Below are 20,080 nucleotides of genomic sequence, written 5' to 3'. Positions count from 1 at the left end.
GATGCTTTACATTTTATGTAATCTCTTACGAATCAATTGTTTGTTTATTATATGTTGTTGTTATAAACAGTAATTTTAGAAACATTCTTATCCTACCTAGTCTTTATGTATTAGTGTACTATCTTTAACTGGTCTGCTTGTACTACAGCCTGACATTTCCTTTTGCTAATTCTTGTATTAGGATTAGATTTGACTGTTTGTAACAGAAAACTCCAAATAACTATGGCTTAAACACATAAAGCTTAATTTTATTTACATATATATGAAATCTGCAGCCTGGCAACCTGGAGTTACTGTGGTGCATCACAACGTTAGCAGAGACGTAGGGCCTGATATTCTGCTCTTTGTGTGTAGCTTTCACGTCAAAATCATATGATGTCTGCTGGAGCTGCAGCCATCACGACCCAGTCTTCAGCAGCAGGAAGGATAAAGAAGGGAATAAAGAGGGGGATATTTCACAGTAGCCGGGTTCCTCTAAGAGGCCGTCTTAAACACCATAGTACTTCTGCTCACATCTCATTGGCTAGAACTTAGTCACATGGGCACTCTTAACAACAGGGGTGCTGTGGAATAGGACCTCTGAGCTGGGCATATTTGTGTCTGGACTAAAATCAGGGTTCTGTTTTTAGAAAGAAAGAATGATTAAATTAGACAACTAGTTAAGGTAATTTTAGCTGCAAGTAACAATTCAAGTTATCTTAAATAGTAAGGAAATGTATTATCTTACATGACAAGGTGGTAGAACTGTATTACGACTGATTAATGGAGTTGCTCAGCTACATCACTAAGAACCCAGGTTGTCTCCTACTTTGTAGTCTGCTCTCCCCAGTAAGGGCTCTACCGTGGCTGTTGTCAGACAGGATGGAATCCAGAAGAGTGTCATCCCTTCTAATGTGTCTTCATTTAGGAAGAAAGTTGTCTTTCCCAGAGACCCCCAGCAGACTTCCTCATGCTTTATTGACCAGAGCTGAGGTCTCAGGTCCACCTCTAAACCAGTTACTGGAATGGGAGTAGCCATTCTTAATGATTGGTTAAGGCCAATTGGAATTTACTCATAGAGCTGAGACATGTGAATGAGGGGGGATTTGAACAAACCCGGGCTCTGCCAGGAATGTGTGAATGGGTATTTGGTAGCCAACCAACAGTGTCTGCCACAGTTCCTCTATACTGTTTACATCTTACTCTTTTTTTGCAGTCCATTTTGAAGTCTTTCTGCCATGTGAAGTCTTTCCTCATCTTCCTTTTCCAGACCTCTTTTGCACTCTCTCTACTCCCCACCAGTTAGTGCTGGATTGCACGCCTTGTGTTCCAGCTGTGTCAGTATGTACTTGTCTCTTCCACACCACTGACTTTTCTCTAAGGGTAGGGGCCTAGTGTCAGGCTGCTCCTCTATAACCTTTAGTGACAGTAACCACATTTTTCAACTTGAAATTGAGGGAGAGGTTAAGACAAAGATTTCTTCTCATTTTGGATTTATTGATGTAAGAAACCTTATTAGCTTCTATAAAAACAAACTTCCATTGAAGTTTTATGATTGTTCTTATTTAAATAAAATGAGAAAATGTCTTGGGAAAATTCAGTGTTTCCCTTACTGTATCTATGGTGCTTGGCCTATAGTAGAAGCTCAGTAAATATTTATTGGTTGATGTTAGCTGTAAATTTTTTTTAAACCATTTAACATATTATTTCTTTACACTGGCGGATATTGCATGTGTTTATTGCCAAAGAGTAAATGATTAGATTGTCAGTATAATTTTGCTCAGAAACTATAACTATTGCCAGAGTTTTTATTGATTTACCTTTAAAATAAAGTCTTCTATGGATGAGAGGAAGTGGGAAACAGAAAAGCCAATTTGGTGCATGTGGAACTTAAATTTCTTTGAATTGAATAAAGCTCTTTAGTATGTAGAAGAGTTCTAAATGACCTGTAGACCATTTTTAGCAGGGACATACACATTTTTTATTAAACATTACTGCATTAGTTTTTGTGCATTTAAATAGAAAGGTATAATATGACATGTATGTCAAATAATTTCCCCCTTCTCAGCAAAAGAAGACTCCCTTAAAAAACTTGGGAGTTTCCATAATACGGGTTTTTAAAAACATGTATGTCCTAAAATATATTCAATTTTTACATATGTTTTCATAAGAGTTATATGAAGATACAAAAATCTTTTCTAGTATGTGAAAAAGGGTAAATAATACATCGTTAGTTGACTTAGGACTACTGTGATATACTTTATCAGATGAGGTTTAACCCTGATAGGAAGAATGTTCAAGGGGAACTATTAAGTAAGCTGCTTAGTAACCACATCCTGGGTCCTCTTAAAGTCGATGGTAGAAAATAACACAAAATGATATTGTTCTATTTCTAGGAGTTGCATTATTTTCTTTATATTGTTTTATTTCCAGGATTTACATTATTTAGCTGTGCTGTAGACCTTGGGCAAGGCCCATAAGAAACAAGAGACGCACATTCCTCATCTATTAAAAAAAGAAAAGGAAAACCAAAAAAAGAAACAGAAGGAGTGAGTGGTAATAAGCTTGCCTGGCCTGTGACACAGGGTTGTTTTAAGGGCCAATGTAGCAGGATAATGAAAATTAAAAGTACTATACAAATGTTAGTTTTTTATTATATGTATTGATACCAAATATCCCTCAGTGGGAACCAGTACGCCTCTTTCAATCTTTATTTTTCATAGGAGCCAGCATAGTTCTGAGCACATAATCAGGCCTTAACATATAAATAAATGCATATCTCATGAATTATAATAGAAGCATGCATTATAATGTTTTTTGCTCTTTGAAACAGTTGCCAAAATTTTGGAACCTGCTGATTTTAAAGTATAATTAATAAAAGAAAATCACTCACCTCCTATTAAATGGCTTCCTGTGGCCATACTTGCCCAGTTCAGTTTTGAACTAGAAAGGCCTTCTCTAAAGGCAGGTCATAGGCTGGTTGGCTGTGCCTATTGTATTTTGCATTTAGCGTGACACTGTGGTGATCCACCCACTTGAGGGAATTTATAACATCATAGGAGAGGCAGCTGGGACATGTTTGTGTATGATCTGTTGTACTTCTATGGGTGGCTTCAAAGGTAGATGTAGAAGGAAAGAGTGAGGGAGGAGATAAGACGTTGCTGAGGGGTAGATATATGTTGATCAGAAGGGAAGGGGGGCACTCAAAGTACTTTTCAATCAGGACTTGACAATAGCACAGTGCCAGGCCATCTGGCAGCCACCTCTAAAGAATGAAGGCAGGCACATGGGTAGATGGGAGGCTGTGGCTACCCTCTTCTGGCTTTGTTACCTGCTCCCCAACCTCTCCATAATGTGCTAGAGAAATTGCCATTGGTAAAGCTGTTTATTATTTGTGTGCAGAGCGTGGTTCGAGCCTTACTGCCACAGTTGCTGTGGCCTCCCTCTGCTTTCTCTACCTCCCGTCTCACAACAGCTGCTGGAAGCTGCTGACCCCTCCTCGGCCCTCCCCCAGCTGACTACATATGTCTAGTCAGTGTATATGTCATATTCTTCTCTACTAATTCTTGGCTAGAATTCGAGCCAAATGGCTACAATGAAATTTCTGTAATAGACCAGAAGAAACTAAATCCTGGCATTTTTCAGAGAAGTTATACCAATTGGTTTATTTTATATTTCACACTTGCTTCTCATCATTAAATCACTCCCCAAGTGAAGAAATCCCAGTGTAGTTCAGCACATTTCATGAAAATATTAACTCTTTGGCCCAGATGACCTTCCGAAATGTGTCCTACTCATTTATACACACCATTGACACGGGTCCCATGTTGAACCAGTGCTGTTCCTGTGTTCCTCCTGTGCTGGGAGGGACGGCAGATAGAAAATTTCATGTAGTATATGCATGAGGGTAGAGGTTATAATTGAAAACTTTTTTTCCAAAAAGCTTCCCCTGGAAGGAACCCCTCAAGTGACTCTGTGATCCTTATGAATAATAAATGCCCACAAAACAAATTCATAAAGACATCGCACACTGAGCCAATTGTATCCTATTTTCTGGAATAGTTCCAAATCCAGTGGGAGAGCGGAAGTCTAGTGGATTGCGGTTTCCCATCCCCTCCACCCCTTCTCTGTCTTTCCCTTCTCTGTCTTTGCTCTCTTTGCTTCTAGGACTGTTGGAGCAAGCAGAATAAATAGGAGTTGTCTTGTGGTAGACTGTGTCTCCATTTGAAGTCCTGCTAGACTTGTTTAAACTGTCGGATCATGTGCATAACACAGAGTGTGTTGAGATACTGCTGTTGACCAAGGGTCTGGTGTTCCCATGTTTAAAGTCCCTCCCCACCCTTCCTTAAGAAAACATACTCCCAGATTACGTTGAGAAAGAAAATTGTTTCCCTGGCACCCGGTTTTTTAAAATATAGCCAAATAGTTCTATTAGTAGTGAAGGGGGGTGTTAAGGAGTAAATGAAACAAAAGGAGAAAACACGCACAAAGGGGAAAACAATCAGGAAGCTTTCCCACTCTTTAAGTAGCTCTATTACCTTTTCTAATCCAGAATCTTATACTGGGGCTTAGTTGAGGCATTACAGCAAATACCAAGTGTCTGCTACATGTAAGTTCTCATGCAGAGGAATACAAAATGAATACAACCTAGTCTCTGTCCATAAGGCATGTCTAATATCATTGAAGGAAATGAGAGACGTACGTAGTAACTGGAGGCAAACTAAGATGCACCCAATGAGAAAGCTTCGCCTAAGGTACCTGTGGAATCAAAGGAAAGTGATATCATAATGGTTTCGTGTTGGTGGCAGGATCCAAGTTGGACAACTTGAACAAGGTTTCAGTTGGCTGTGGCTTGGGTAGGTGTATTTAAGGTGAAGGAAATTACATGAACAAAGAGTCAGAGGGAGATAAACATGGTTTGTGGGGACATAGTAACGCTGCTAAGTTGTAGAAGACAAGGAACATGGGAATAAGGTGAGAATAGCAGAGAGGGGCACACTGAAGGCCCACCTGCTTCAGCAGGGGAAAAAAGAGGCTTTGGGAAAATGCTCAGAGTTGTGCTTTTTAAGTTTACATGTCACAGTATTATAATTAAGTGGTTTGAGACAGAAGTCTTGTGGAGTTCATGGCAATAATCCAGGAGACAAAAAATCAGGGCCTACTCTCAGGTGACAGCTGGAAGAGGAAGGATGGATGGATTGAAACCTTTCGGAGCAGTTCTCTGTGGCCTGTGGAGTCAGAATGCAGGGTGGAAAAAAGTGATGCCGGGAACTCTACAAGCAGAAAATCATACCACTATCACCCTTCTGCTTTCACCCTAATGATTTTTTTTTTTTTTTCCTTTAGGACTTCACAGCCATTGGAAGAATAGTAAAAAAATATTGTCTGTGGGAAAGAATATAAATATTATTATTGAGCAAATTAACAAAGATTTTCTGGGGCCAGTCAATAGGTCCTCAAGTAGTGAGAAGCCAAGATAACTGTTGACTACAGAGAAGTGCAGACCTAGGCCTGGAATGGGAATTCGCTGGTCTTTGCTAATGGAGGGCCATCAGTGACATGTTCTTCCTCATGATCAGCCTCCTCCTTTTCCTACCTAGGGTGTTGCTAAAAAAGCACAACAGAGAATGCTCTATACCCTAAGCAGAGTCCCAGTGAGTTTAAGGCATGCCCTACCCTTTGGCGCTCAGAGATCCCATCCTCATTCCCTTCCCACTGGTGGCCTTTGGCTGTGGGAAGGATGGCACTGTTGGTCTGTTGGGAATTTCTCCATAGTGGCAGTTCTGAGCTCATAATGTATAGTCTCTTCTTGTTATCTGTAGTCGGTCTGGTGAGAGCTATTGATACTCAAACAAGGCTATCAACTTGCCCAAGTCCACTCTGCCCCTCCTCTCCTCTCTGGGAATTATTTTCTAATCTCTTGGTGACATACCAGAGGCATCTTTGGTGCAGGAGGAAGTGGATAAGCATTACAGCCAGGCGAGAGCTGAAATGCTGGCTCCTCCACTTACCAGCAGTTGACTTACTGCAAGTCACCTTAACCTCTCAGGGACTCGAGAAGCAGGTCTATTGTCATGAGACGATTAAAATGAAAAATATGTATGTACAAGCTATCACTGTCACAGTGCCTACAACTACAGTGGGCTCATTAATAGTTCTTTTCTTTTGAAGATTTTGGGACTTTATTCCTAACCCTCCTGTTTATTCACTTTGCTCTTTTCAGGATCTGAGCTTTTAGATATGAAGCATCCCCAAGGTCTAGTACAAGAAACAGTGTCTCATAAAATAAGCAAAATGTGAAGAGGCTCTGGAGGGTGCAGTTGCTAAAGCTTCAGAGACTTTGCCATCTGCTGAGTGTATTATTCATTAACACAGCAACTTGGTAAACTTAGGTAGATACATTCCTGAAGGCTCCACATGATATGTTTATTCTAGTAAGAAACTAAGTAATCAAAGTAGTGTGTCCTCTTGCACAGCATTATCACCACTCACCCCATACTAGCAGTGTTTATTTCTCCAGATGGTTGGCTTGTGTTTCAGGATAAGCCTCATGTAGAGTGCTCATTTTGTCATTTATACTAATGATAAGTAGAGGAGAAAAAGAATACTTTTTGAAGTTAGTTTTCCCATAGTTTATAGAGATTTGGGAAAAGGAAGCAAATATTTTGGCTACTGTGGTTAAACACTCTTTTCTGTTGACAGGTTAAGATAATCAGGTGTCCTGCATTTTGCCACTTCCTTTGTTACTTTATGGAATACTCTTTTTCCTGAGTCCAGCACAACAGGCAGAAATCCTCAAGAAAAGCCCATGGATGAAAGGACATTAAAAGCTAATATTAGAGACAAAACAAGAAGAATCTGGCGAGACTCCATCTTTTTATGTTGTTTATATTTTGGTGGACACTAGCTTTTTAAACTAGTCTTTCAGATAACTAGGAGGAGCAGTCACAGTCACACAACTATTTGAGGCCCTGGGGAAAAATGGCTACTGCCTCTTATGGCACTGATGGTGTAATTTGATATTTTAAAATGTGACCTTTCAAACACTTTGCATTACAGCTGCGAGCATTATCAATTGAACTTAATGAATGAGCCTGGGGTGTAGAAAGCCACTTGAGAATGCTTGCACCACCGAGCTTTCCACTGAGGCAGAGCATGGGATGCTGTGGCATTGGAACTGTGGGCTTTTACAAGGAGGAACTTCTGAGAAAGCAGTTTCTTGCTGAGTTGGCATGTTGGTGGGTAGTAACAGAAGTGTGAGAGGCATGCCCTGTTCTTGAAAGCATTTGTACTCATCCTGCAAGGCTACTGTGCAGGAAACAACCAGTAGAACATAGCCTGTGACCGGATTTAATCGTGAGCTCTAAGTATTCACGCATTGAGCATGTTTATAAAAACTGAAGCTATGAAGGAGGAGTAGCATTGCAGTTGGGTATTTAACAGGTGAAAACGAGGTTGCTAGGTGAAGCTGGCTAGTCTAGAATCAAGAGGATTTGCCAAGGAGAAATATTTTAAAATAGAAGCACAAAGAGGCCTTAAAACCATCTTCTTCTATCCCTTGTTTTACATATAGAGAATCCTGGAAGGTGAATGGCCTTGAGGCTGATGGTATGTGAGTCTGGAGAATGGGAGTATAGAGCCAGGGTACCTTGTGGGAAACAAGTACTTGGTGAGAAGGGTTTTTAGGAAGGATTTAGTTTAGGGGCATGAACTTTGTGTTAAACTTGTGGTGTTGCCTCAAGATCCAGCATTGTTATTTATGCCGTTGACAAAATAGTAATCTGTACTCCCCCTTTTGGTTTCTGAGTCCTCTCATTGTTTTGCTCTCCTCTCACATTCCTGCACCCCCATCTCCAGTACCCACATCTCTATGTTAATGCTGGGTAAGGCTCGGGCACTACCCTTCCCAGGGCCATTTGCATTTTAACTGGGACAAAACGTCAAGAGAGAATAAAGCATCTAAAAATAGTTTCAGGCCTCAGGGACTTCAAATTTTAGGGCTGGTATAGGATCCTTCCTTGTGTCCCTAAAGTCAGGGTGTGTAAGTGGAACAGATTGGAAGAGGGGGAACCTGAAGTCTAAGGAGAGGATGTTGTATGCCTGGCACTTAGTAGGCACTCATATTTGTTAATGAATGAATGAAACTTTTTCGTAACTAAATGAATTGATGTATAAGCCTCAGGGGTGCAGGGTGCTAACAGAGAGAATAGGAAGGATGATGGAAATAAAACTTTTAAAGGAGAAATTATAAATGTTAACTTTTCTAAATTTTAAAAAATTTTAAATTATAAATTTTAAAGGAAGACTTGGTGACTATGTGGTCCCAAGACAAGAGGGGTGAAGAGAGCATTTTTTTAAAAGAAAAATAGGGCTGGCTGGTTAGCTCAGTTGTTTCGAGTGCAGTGTTATAACACCACGGGCAAGGGTTCGAATCCTCTTACCAGCCAGCTGCTCCATGGGCCCCTTCCCCCACTCCCTGGTAAGTAAGTAAGTAAATACATAGTTATAGAATCTAGCTCCTTGGGAGAGTATCCCTGACAGAACCAGCAAACCAGGTGAATCCTGTGTTTGGTCATATGGACACAGAGCTGTCATTTTAAACTACATACTTGAAAACATTCCTTCACTTCACCTGTTTACAGTTTACTTATGTGAGTTGCTGTCCTACTCCCTGCCTCTTCTCCCTGATGTCTTCTATTACCTCTTGCCCACCCCCTACACCCTGCCCCGTTTCTCTGTGCAGGGAAATGGGAGGAAAAGTAGGGCTCAGTATGAACTGTGTGCTCAGATTTCTTACAAAAGCACCTGAAGAACTCTTATCAAATTTTTCTCACTCTTCTCTTACTCCCAGTTAAATTTGTCACTTCAAAATTTCTTTAGGAAACCATTTACTTAAAAAAGAATATGTAGGACATTGTTTGGAAAGTTATGCTTGTGATGACTCTCTTTTTGCCTCTTTTTTGCAGGGGCTGTACTGCCCTTGGTTAAGTGGAGATAACAGGTCCACTTGCCTCCCAAAGGCATTCTTCCTTGACAAACTGGTTTGCTCTGATCTGTGTAAACACTCCTGCCTGCTGACCAGTAGTCTGTATTTATGAGGCCCCTGGAAAACACTGCAAGGCTGCAGTGAGTGACCATGAATAGCAAACTTAATTTGGTTTATTGTGTTTTGGCTTGCTTGACCTCACCAGAATAAAAATGTGCCTGCTTAAATTATTGTATTGGGAGTTTAAAAAAAATTCTAGACATATTTATCTCATCAGAAGAATCTTGGGATCATTTTAGCAAAGGTTTTTAGTCCATGTTTAATGTCAGATAGACTTGAGAAATGTTTTTAACATAGAGCTTTAATCGCAGATTAGGTTATTGTAAATTCTGAATTTTAAGTCTGAATTAACTATTTTTGTTCTCTTGCTACTTCTTTTTTTCTAGACAATTGGCTGGCAACGACCTTTCTTTTATCCACCCAAAGGCCTTGTCTGGGTTGAAAGAACTCAAAGTTCTGTAAGTAATGCAATTTTAGAGTTTCACAGCTGGCTGTGTATTTTCTTTCTGCATAGTCAACATGCTTGGAACTAGGTTAAGCACAGTTTCTTTTAGTTCAGGATTAAAAGATTTAAGGAGTGGCCAATGGGTAGTGTGGGAGGCTAGAGGTTGGTTTAGGCAACCTTGGGTCTAGAGAACAAAAGTTAAAACTCTGAATTATAGGTATTCTGACCTCCAATGTATTACAGTGAATGTTAGGCTTTTTGTGTGGCTAATGCATTGAATTAAAACCATGTTTAAGCTTTACTGGCAGGATTTCGTTTCCACTTACTTTATAGCTATAAGAACTTTGAATTAGCTGACCCTAAAGGGAAAAAGGCTTACAAGATCTCCAAATGTGAACATCATTTTAGAGCTAAAGGGAATTGAGACACCTTTAATTTATATAGCTACCAAGGAACCAGGAAATAAATTTCTGGCAGCAGTCAGGAGCTTGGAGTGTGGTAGATTGTGAAACAGATAGACTGACTGCTCCCACTTCTGCCACTACCTGGCCACTACTTCTGCCATTACTCTTGGCAGGTCACTGAACTTCTCTGGTTCCATGAGCTAGGTGGGGCCTTTACCTCTTCCATTCTGTGGCTGTGATTCATGTCAGGCAGTCACTTTGTTAATGTGACAAGTATGGCTTCATGCAAAAATTAAAAGGATTTCATTTTCAGTATGAGTCTGTGCTTCTGTTCTCCAGGCCCTATTAGATGATTAAAGTTCTGTTTCTGCCCTGGCCCTACACACACTGAGGACATTTCTGCTTTTCCCTAAGAGCTCAGGTTCTGCTGCCCTTTTGACAAGATTGGCTTGCCGAATGTTCATGTTTCTGGGTTCTGCTTTATTTCAATGTGAAAGGCATTAGGGATTCCAATGGGTTTGCTTATTGTACCTCCCAGTTAACTTGCTGTACCTCCCAGTTAACATTAACTAACAGTACCTGGGGTGATGAACATTAACTAGGGTGCCTTAATTCCTTGGAATGGGAATGGAATCCACAAACCCTAGATATATGGATTACCTAGCAGGACTATGTTAAGAGATGTCCCGGGCAGCATAAATTTCATTTCTGGCTTTACAACAAATGTTTCTTGACGTTTTATTATTCTCTTGTCTTAGGTGCTTTCCACCTCCATTCCTCCCTTTTTTTGCCATTGGAAATATTATTTGGAAAGGAATGGCTCTGAATTCCTCTGAGAAAAAAATGGTAACAATTGCTTGTTATTCACTAATCAGAAATTTCCTTCCAGAACCCTCCAGAACAATCAGTTGAAAACAGTACCCAGTGAAGCCATTCGAGGACTGAGTGCTTTGCAGTCTTTGTAAGTAACTTTCTTGTTTTCTGCATTCTTGAATCATTAGGAGATCACTCTGGCTACTAAACGTGTAAAGAACTAGAATCCCAGGGAAAAGGGGAGATTTATCTACTCATCTGGGATAAAATGGGGATGGCCAGTTACTGCTAGCAAAATTTCCTTTGGTGGGGGAGAAGGTGATTCCATTTACCTCCTCTCTTGTCTCAGAGGGTGAGTATTCACTGCTGGGTGTATCTCCATGAACTTGTGCATGGCTGGTCATCCGCAACTCTTTGGAACTAGAGTTATGTGTGTACGTTAGTTCTAGTGCCTTGTGCTCTGTCAAGAAACAGCCACAAAGAGGTTTCTGTTTCAGGTGGTAAAGATAATCAGAATAAATTGATTATAGTTCCTCTTCTGTGGGCATTGACTATATACATTGGGAATTACTGAATTGTCTTGAGTTGCCACCTTCCCAGGTTTTTCTTTTTGAGAAAAGTTTGGTTTTATGTGGAGTGTTTGAGGTTTCAACTCTGTTTTTACCATGTAGTCACTAATTTCACAAGCTTTTTCAAATAGCACTTCACTTTTTTCTTTTATGCATTCCATAAATGCAGAGAATTTATGTATATATTTATATTTGCATACCCAAACCTCAGAAACAATGATCCCATTCTCCAAGGCATATGCCCCCTTCCCCTTATAGTGGGTGGATCGGGTAAGCAGCAGTGGTACCACGGTGGCCATGCAAATCCACAGATCTGAAGAAATAGTCATTTTTGTATTAAATAAACAGGTATCTGTTAATGACTAGAATACATGTTATAGACTAGAGTTAGGGCTAATCAAGTTCCTCTGTCTTTAGGAGCATTTTAAAAGAAAGGGTTGAAGAAAATAAAGTAAAAGGTTGAGAAGCAACCTTTAGGAAGTATGTGGTTATATGTGGTGTAATTTGACTTTTGCCAAGATAAAACCCCTTTGTATATTTATCTGTCAGAATGTTTAACTTGCTCTGAAAAGAAATTTCAATTAATTAGAATTCTGTAACAGGCCCGTCTGGTGTTGAATCTCCACTCTGCCCTTATTAGCTGTGTGATATTGGGCAAGTTATTTAAAACTCTCCATACAGTAGTTTGCTCATTATTTACCATGTACTTTAATGCACAAAAAGCACTTGGAACAATATCTGGCATCATGATGATGATATGTTTCATCAATTGTTTCTTTTGGTTGTCAGTTTTCAAAACAAGGAACTTTGTTAGCTTTTTCTAGGATAATGAACACAAATTTGTATTGCTCCACTTCATGTCCTAAATACTAAATACAATGGGACTGGGCATAGTTTCTCAAAGTGTGGCACTTTGGCCACCTGCAGCAGAAATGCTGGGAGAGAGGGGTGAATTGCTAAAATGCAGTTTTCTAGGCCATATCCTAGAAGTAATGCTATTTTCTTTTTAAAGATAGGGTCTAGGAAGCCATTTTTTTAAAAAAATATCTCTTTAGAACCACTCTGAATAAAAAGGTTGTAATAGTTATAACACTTATGTATTCTGGATTATAAAGTTACATTTTAACCATATCAAATATTTGTATATTAATCTGTCACTTCAGTTTTTATGGTACTTTGAAATAACTGTAAATATAAGCTTTTGTAGAAAATGCATGTGAGTTAGAAAACAGGTAAAAATGATTGAACTACTTGTCCCATCCATTTGCTAATAATGTTTTAGCAAATAATGCTAATATTTAATTGCACCAAAAACACATCACTGGAAATTATAAATTTGATTTTAGATAAGATATCATAATAGTTAATGGTAAATGAATGTGAAAATAAAAATATGTGCTAATAAAATATATGCTGTAAACGTTATACTTTAAAATGTGTCTAATGTCATAAACAAGGAATATTCAAGGTGTTGGCCATTTAATTACCAGTTTAAATAGAAGTTTAAGGTAGAATATATTAAGGAGTTCACTTCACCAAAATGGCGAGTTACAAAATATAAGGATATGTTTTCACTATGGCTGATTAAGTTCTGAGTTGACTCTTAAAATCAATCAATTGGAATGAGTTCCTTTACAGAAATATTATTTTCAGTAATGTGCTTTACTGATTTTACACCCTCGTTCTTTCCTTGGACCTGAATTCATTAGACATTTTAAGAGTTCTTGTTTTCTTTTGCATCTTCAGAATTCATTTTACTTGAAGAACTTCATACTGACTTGTAATTTCCCAAGACTTAGTGATCACAATACTCAATCATTTTGTCTTGTTTGAAGGCTGAAAAAGAAAAAACTAAAAATCTCATTTTCAACTTCAGAACAGAAAAATTACCAAGAAAACATAAAAATAGATTCTAATTTGTGGTCAATAAGTACATTAAAGTGTATGTGACATTTGTTCGTTATGTAGATGATTTAAAGTGTAAAATAATGTTTTAAAATGTACTGTGCTCATCAATCGTTAAGTAAATTGCTTAGTTTAAATTTTCTCCAGAATTGGGATTGGCACAGGGAGTGGTATCAAAGCAAAGGGATGTTTTGTATATATCAGAAACTCAAGGAACTGCTATGTGTCGGGCCTGTTTTATTTAAGAAGGAAATGTTTGTGGGTTTGTTAGCTTAGTGGGTGCAGTGGTCAAGTTAGATACAATTGAAATTCTGTTATGGTGTAAAACAGTCTTATCAGCACTTGAGTCAGTTTGAAAATCTGATCTTCAGACCTGAATTACGTGAAAGATTTCCTTGTGGTTTTGAATAGTGCTTAAAAGGAGTAAAGTTCATTGGGGTTGAAATAGACCAGGAGTGGTTTGCTGCAAGTGCGTGCTTGATGATGACTATAAAATTTGAAAGTGAATTGTTGATACTAGTAAAAAGGTAGCATTACAGCCTCCCACAAAGTCATGAAAATGGCTAAAGCATTACCTGAGCAGGATATAAAAATGATGTCTCAGAATTAGCTCCACTAGAGTTTTTTTCTGTGCATTAGATCACATTTACACTGAATATTAAGGTATCTCAAAGGTTAACTTTCCTAGGTTTTCCTCAATAATTAAGAGATATGTTTATAACTATAGTATTTACCTTATTGGTAAGTTAGAAGTAGAGAGAAAAAGAGAGGTTTTAATTACATGGAATAGGTGTTTATTGGTAACAGACTTTCAGCAGTAAATATCTGCATATAGTATTATTTTGTTACTGTAATTTCATTTAAGGCAAGAACTTAAAGAATACACATGTCTTGGTCAGGTGTAAAATAGGCTTTTGAGAATAGGGAATAGAAACATATTTTCGAGACAAAAATAAGGAAATTTACTTAATACACTGTTAACCTTTTAATAATATAATTGTACTTAAAGTAGTAGTAATTTTTCTCTTGCCATATCGAGTTCAAATAGTAGAATACCTTGAAGAATTGCACATAATCTTTCCACTTTGTGAGATGTCTGATGCTTTTTAGCATCTACTAAAAAAATAGATTATACCTGTAGTATTTCTTTGGTATATTAGTTAGGATGAGTATTAATTGTGTAGGTCATTGGCACAAAGCCACAGTTCTGAGACTTCACTGTTTCTCTGTGAAGCACTGATCTCAGTGTAAGTGCAAATTTGTTACATTTTTGAGGGTCCCCACACCCACTCGTGACTTGATGCCTAAAAGATTAACCATTTGAGTTACCACAAATCCTTTTTCTTCTTCTTCTTCTTCTTTTTTTTTTTTTTTTTGGCAGTTGGCTGATATGGGGATCCAAACCATGACCTTGGTGTTATAAGGCTGCACTTTAACCGACTAGAGCTAACTGGCCAGACCATTTTTCTCATTTAACTTCTTATTAAGGGATCCATTTTTCCATAGTTCTTCCTTTTAATCTCTTTCTTATGTGCGACTTTACAATTTCGGGAAATTTTTGTACAGAGGAATTTGTATCTGTGCTTTTATTGTATTGTTATTTTGTATAGAAGATAGTTTTATTACTATCTTAGTTCAAAACTTATGTGGTTGTCTTGCTATAAGTTAAGGCCATTTCTTTTCTTTGATGGTATATGGCACAGAATTCATAGGAGCATAATTGGTGTATATATAGTACTGTATTTATGTTTAAAAGGTACTGACAACTTTCCTTATAGTATTTTACTATATCTTAATGAAACCTTTACAGAGAGGATTTAATTTCAGTGGGATATTGTATGTGTATTTGGGGTGCATTGCTTATTATTTTATGGAACATGAATACATATTATCATCAGTATGATAAAAATAAGAATCTAAACTTCTAAACTGCTGTATCACTGAGAAATTGGGGAGAAACTTCAATTTAAATTGTAATTTTAATAGTAATTAAATCAAAACCCCTTTCCTGGCCTATAGGGACCTGCAGAATTTGGACTCTGTTTGTACCCCCAGCTTTGTCTCCCAGGACCCTCCTCTCCCTTTCTTCTGTATTCTCATCACTGTGACATTCTGGGGGTTGCTGTGCCATTCCAAGTTGGTTTCTGCTACTGGGTCTCTGCCCTTGCTCTTTCCTTTGCCTGAAACATTCCTTGTCCACCTTCTCCTTCAGCTCACTCTTGCTCATGCTTTAGGTCTGAGTTTTTCCTGACCCAGTGAATTTTATTTATTTATTTTTTTAACAGACTCAAAATTTTTTGAGTGCAAAAGAAAAATATATAGTGCCTACAGTAGTTCTGTGACATTTGCAGCTTTAACATTCAGTTGTTTTTTTTTTTTTTTTGCCTCAAAACAAGTCTTAATACATTTAAAAAGACTAAGATCATATAAAATATGTTCTCTGACCACAATAAGAGAAGGAAATTTAGAAAATTCGTAAATGTGTGGAAATTAAAGAACACTCTCCTAAATAAACAATGGTAAAAAGAAAAATCACAGGGAAATTAGAGAGTACTTTGAAATAAAAATTAAAGTACAACATATCCAAATTTATAGGATTCAGGGCTCATGCAGTGCTTAGAGGAAAATTTATACTCATAAACACCTATATTAAAAATAAAAATCTCAAATCAGTAATTTGAACTTCTACTTTAAGAAAATAGAAAAAGGAGAACAATTGAAACCAAAAGCAAATATAAGTAGGAAATATCAAAGATTACAACAGAAATATATGAAATAGGGAATTAAAACACAATAAAGAAAATCAACAAAACCAAAAGTTGATTTTTTAAAAATGTCAACAAAACTTGCAAACCTTTATCTAGACGGACCAAGAAAAAGAGAAGACCAAAATTACTAAAATCAGAAATAAAGCAGGGGCATTGATGTATTTTCATTATGGTTTTTTGTGGTGGTAAGATTTAGTTTTTTTCTCTTTCTCATTTGGATTTTTGTTCGACCAGTGGGTTTTGTTCTTTCTTGTGTATTCGTGGTAGTGATTATCGCTTTTCAGATTGCGGATGCCGGACTTCCTTAAGGATTTCTTATAGGGCTGGTCATGAGGTGGTGAACTCCCACAATTTTTGTTTGCCTAGAAAATACACTATTTTTCCCTCATTTCTGAAGGATAGTCATGCTGGGTATAGTATTCTTGGCCAGCAGGTTTTTTTCTTTTAGTATTTTAAGTATATCATCTCATTTTCTTCTGGCCTATAGAGTTTCTAATGAGAAGTCTGCTGTTACTCTGATAGGGGCTCCCTTACGGGTAACTTGACATTTTTCTCTTGTTTCTTTTAAGATTCTCTCTTTGTCTTTGGGCTTTGCCAGTTTGACTGGAGAGGATCTTTTTGGATTAAATCTGTTTGGAGATCTTTGGCCTCCTGAATCTGAAGGTTTGTGTCTCTCCCTATACCGGAGAAGTTTTCCATTATTATTTTGTTGAATAGGTTTTCAGTGCCTGTTCCTTTCTCCTCTCTTTCTGGAACACCCATGATTCAAATGTTTGGGTGCTTAAGGTTGTCTGCTAGTTCTCTTAGATTTTCTTCATTTATTTAAATTCTTTTTTCCTGTTTTTTTTTTCTGTTCTGCCTGGGTTATTTCTAAAAGACTATCTTCAAGATCAAAAATTCTTTCTTCTGCTCATTCTAGCCTGCTGCTTAAGCTATCGGTTGTGTTTTTTATTTCATTGAGTGAATCCTTCAGTTCCATGAGTTCTGCTACATTTATTAAGGTATTAATCGCTCCGTAAATTTCCTCCTTCCTATCTGGGATTTTTTTTCTTGTTTCATTATATTGTCTGAGTCTTCTCGTATCTTAGTGAGTTTCTTTAAGATTGTTGCTTGGAATTCCATTTCAGTCACATCAAGGGTTTCCTGGTCTATAGGGTCTGGTATTTGAGAATTACTGTATTCTTTTGGTGGTGTCATATTTTCTTGAGTTTTTGTATTTCTAGTATCTCTACATTGATGTCTGGTTATCTGGTAGAGCAGTTGCTTCCTCTTACTCTGGAGTGGGCTTTGAGGAAAGAACGTCCTCCTCTTTTTCTGGTCTTTGCTTGTGACTCTCTTTGTGTTGATGCAGTCAAGTGTCTGGCAGGCCACCTGCATGGTTGGTGGCTGTAGCTATTGATTGCTATCTTTTCTGGCAGCCATGGATGTGGCTGTGGCAGTGGCTATGGTGAGCCATCTGCGTGGAAGCGGTGTTTACAGTGTGCTCTGTTGCCTGCTTCTGGGCAGAGTGGGGTGCCCTCAGCTCCTGCCTACGACCCTGGGCATTGCTCTCTTGCCTACAATGCATTTTAAATAGCTACCCTCCTCCTCAGACTCCATCAGTCTTTATCTCAATACCTCATTTATTTATTTCAGAGCACTTTTTAAGCACTTTGTAATCATTTTGTAACTTGCTTATTATATTGTATCTCACTATCCCCTGCCCCTCCCCAGTTTGAATGTCAGTCTCACAAGGGCAGTCCTGTCATTCCTACCATTTGTATTTTGTGCCTAACAAGATGATCAATTTAAATGTGTTGAATGAATTGCAAATAATTAAATCATCTACAAGTATAATTTTGTTACATTAATTATTCAGTTATATGGATAATTGTATGATTATATGTTTAGTGTCTCTCTTCCTAAGAATAGAAGCTCCACAAGGTTTTGAATTGTGTGTGTGTGTGTGTGTGTGTGTGTGTGTGTGTGTGTGTGTTTGAACATATTCCTGTCTACTCTTTAGAGCAAATCTTTTAAACAGCCCTGTAGCCAGTATTTTGCCAGTTTGTTATATAGAGATTACCTGTCTCTTCTCAGGGTAAATTCTAGAAAGCCCAAGGAATAAACAAGTCTAAAAATGTGTATTTCTAGGTGGATTCTTAGGGAATCTGCTCAGTTTCCTAAGCTTTCCCTTTTTTAGTGTTCTTTCAGTTATCTTGACCCTATCAGAAAGAAAGCCTCCATCAAATACTCATTGGGACCTATGGTCTTAACAGTTTATCTGCTTCTAGGGAGAAAAATTTATCTGGTGCTAGGGGCAGTTAGTTGGAAGCAGAGACCCAGAACTTGCCAAGAGGGAAATGGGATAATTATGGCAGGAACTGAAGTTTGAGCAGCATAAGAAAACAGGAGGTATTAAAACCACTCTAAAATTCAGAATTTCCTAAACCTGAAGCCGCCAAACTTTATTTCCTTAAAATTATACTGTAGTTTTGAGGTTTTTTTTTTTTTTTTCCCAGGGTCTTCATCAAATCACTTTGTTATGATCCAGGTCCCAGCTGCAATGCTTTCAATTTTTTTTTTTTTTTTAAGTTTTATTTTGTCGATATACATTGTGGCTGATTATTGCTTCCCATCACCAAAACCTCCCTCCCTTCTCCCTCCCCCCCTCCCCCCCAACAATGTCCTATTCTGTTTGCTTGTCGTATCAACTTCAAGTAGTTGTGGTTGTTATATCTTCTCCCCCCCTCCCCCAGTTTGTGTGTGTGTGTGTGTGTGTGTGTGTGAATTTATACATTAATTTTTAGCTCCCACCAATAAGTGAGAACATGTGGTATTTCTCTTTCTGTGCCTGACTTGTTTCACTTAATATAATTCTCTCAAGGTCCATCCATGTTGTTGCAAATGGCAGTATTTCATTCGTTTTTATAGCTGAGTAGTATTCCATTGTGTAGATGTACCACATTTTCCGTATCCACTCCTCTGATGATGGACATTTGGGCTGGTTCCAACTCTTGGCTATTGTAAAGAGTGCTGCGATGAGCATTGGGGAACAGGTATACCTTTGACTTGATGATTTCCATTCCTCTGGGTATATTCCCAACAGTGGGATAGCTGGGTCGTATGGTAGATCTATCTGCAATTGTTTGAGGAACCTCCATACCATTTTCCATAGAGGCTGCACCATTTTGCAGTCCCACCAACAATGTATGAGAATTCCTTTTTCTCCACAACCTCGCCAGCATTTATCGTTCAGAGTCTTTTGGATTTTAGCCATCCTAACTGGGGTTAGATGGTATCTCAGTGTAGTTTTGATTTGCATTTCCCGGATGCTGAGTGATGTTGAGCATTTTTTCATATATCTGTTGGCCATTTGTATATCTTCCTTAGAGAAATGCCTACTTAGCTCTTTTGCCCATTTTTTAATTGGGTTGCTTGTTTTCTTCTTGTAAAGTTGTTTGAGTTCCTTATATATTCTGGATATTAATCCTTTGTCAGATGTATATTTTGCAAATATTTTCTCCCACTCTGTTGGTTGTCTTTTAACTCTGTTAATAGTTTCTTTTGCTGTGCAGAAGCTTTTTAGTTTGATATAATCCCATTTGTTTATTTTTCCTTTGGTTGCCTGTGCTTTTGGGGTCGTATTCATGAAGTCTGTGCCCAGTCCTATTTCCTGAAGTGTTTCTCCTGTGTTTTCTTTAAGAAGTTTTATTGTTTCAGGGTGTATATTTAAATCCTTAATCAAATACAAGGACCATATGATCATCTCTATAGATGCTGAAAAAGCATTTGATAAAGTTCAGCACTCATTCATGACAAAGACCCTCTATAAGTTAGGTATAGAGGGAAAGTATCTCAACATAATTAAAGCCATATATGCCAAACCCACTGCCAATATCATCCTGAACGGGGAAAAGCTGAAAGCTTTTCCTTTAAGAACAGGAATTAGACAAGGATGCCCACTCTCACCACTCCTATTCAACATAGTGTTGGAAGTACTAGCCAGAGCAATCAGAGAAGAGAAGGAAATAAAGGGCATCCAGATTGGAAAAGATGAAGTCAAACTGTCCCTGTTTGCAGATGACATGATCCTATATATCGAACAGCCTAAAACCTCTACAAAAAAACTGTTGGAATTGATAAATGATTTCAGCACAGTAGCAGGATACAAA

General features: G+C 38.1%; 1 protein-coding gene across 1 annotated transcript in view; it reads left to right on the top strand.

Annotated features, from left to right (window-relative positions):
• LGR4 (leucine rich repeat containing G protein-coupled receptor 4) overlaps window positions 1–20,080 on the top strand; it is a 102,127-nt gene that overhangs the window by 62,230 nt on the left and 19,817 nt on the right. Inside the window, exons 3-4 of the mRNA XM_063093666.1 lie at window positions 9,412–9,483; window positions 10,764–10,835. Coding sequence (XP_062949736.1) covers window positions 9,412–9,483; window positions 10,764–10,835 — 144 coding nt within the window. The remainder of the gene's footprint in view (window positions 1–9,411; window positions 9,484–10,763; window positions 10,836–20,080) is intronic.

Source organism: Cynocephalus volans, chromosome 4, assembly GCF_027409185.1.
Source record: "Cynocephalus volans isolate mCynVol1 chromosome 4, mCynVol1.pri, whole genome shotgun sequence".
In the NCBI taxonomy this organism is placed as follows: domain Eukaryota; kingdom Metazoa; phylum Chordata; class Mammalia; order Dermoptera; family Cynocephalidae; genus Cynocephalus; species Cynocephalus volans.
This window is presented reverse-complemented; position numbering and strand designations above follow the sequence as displayed.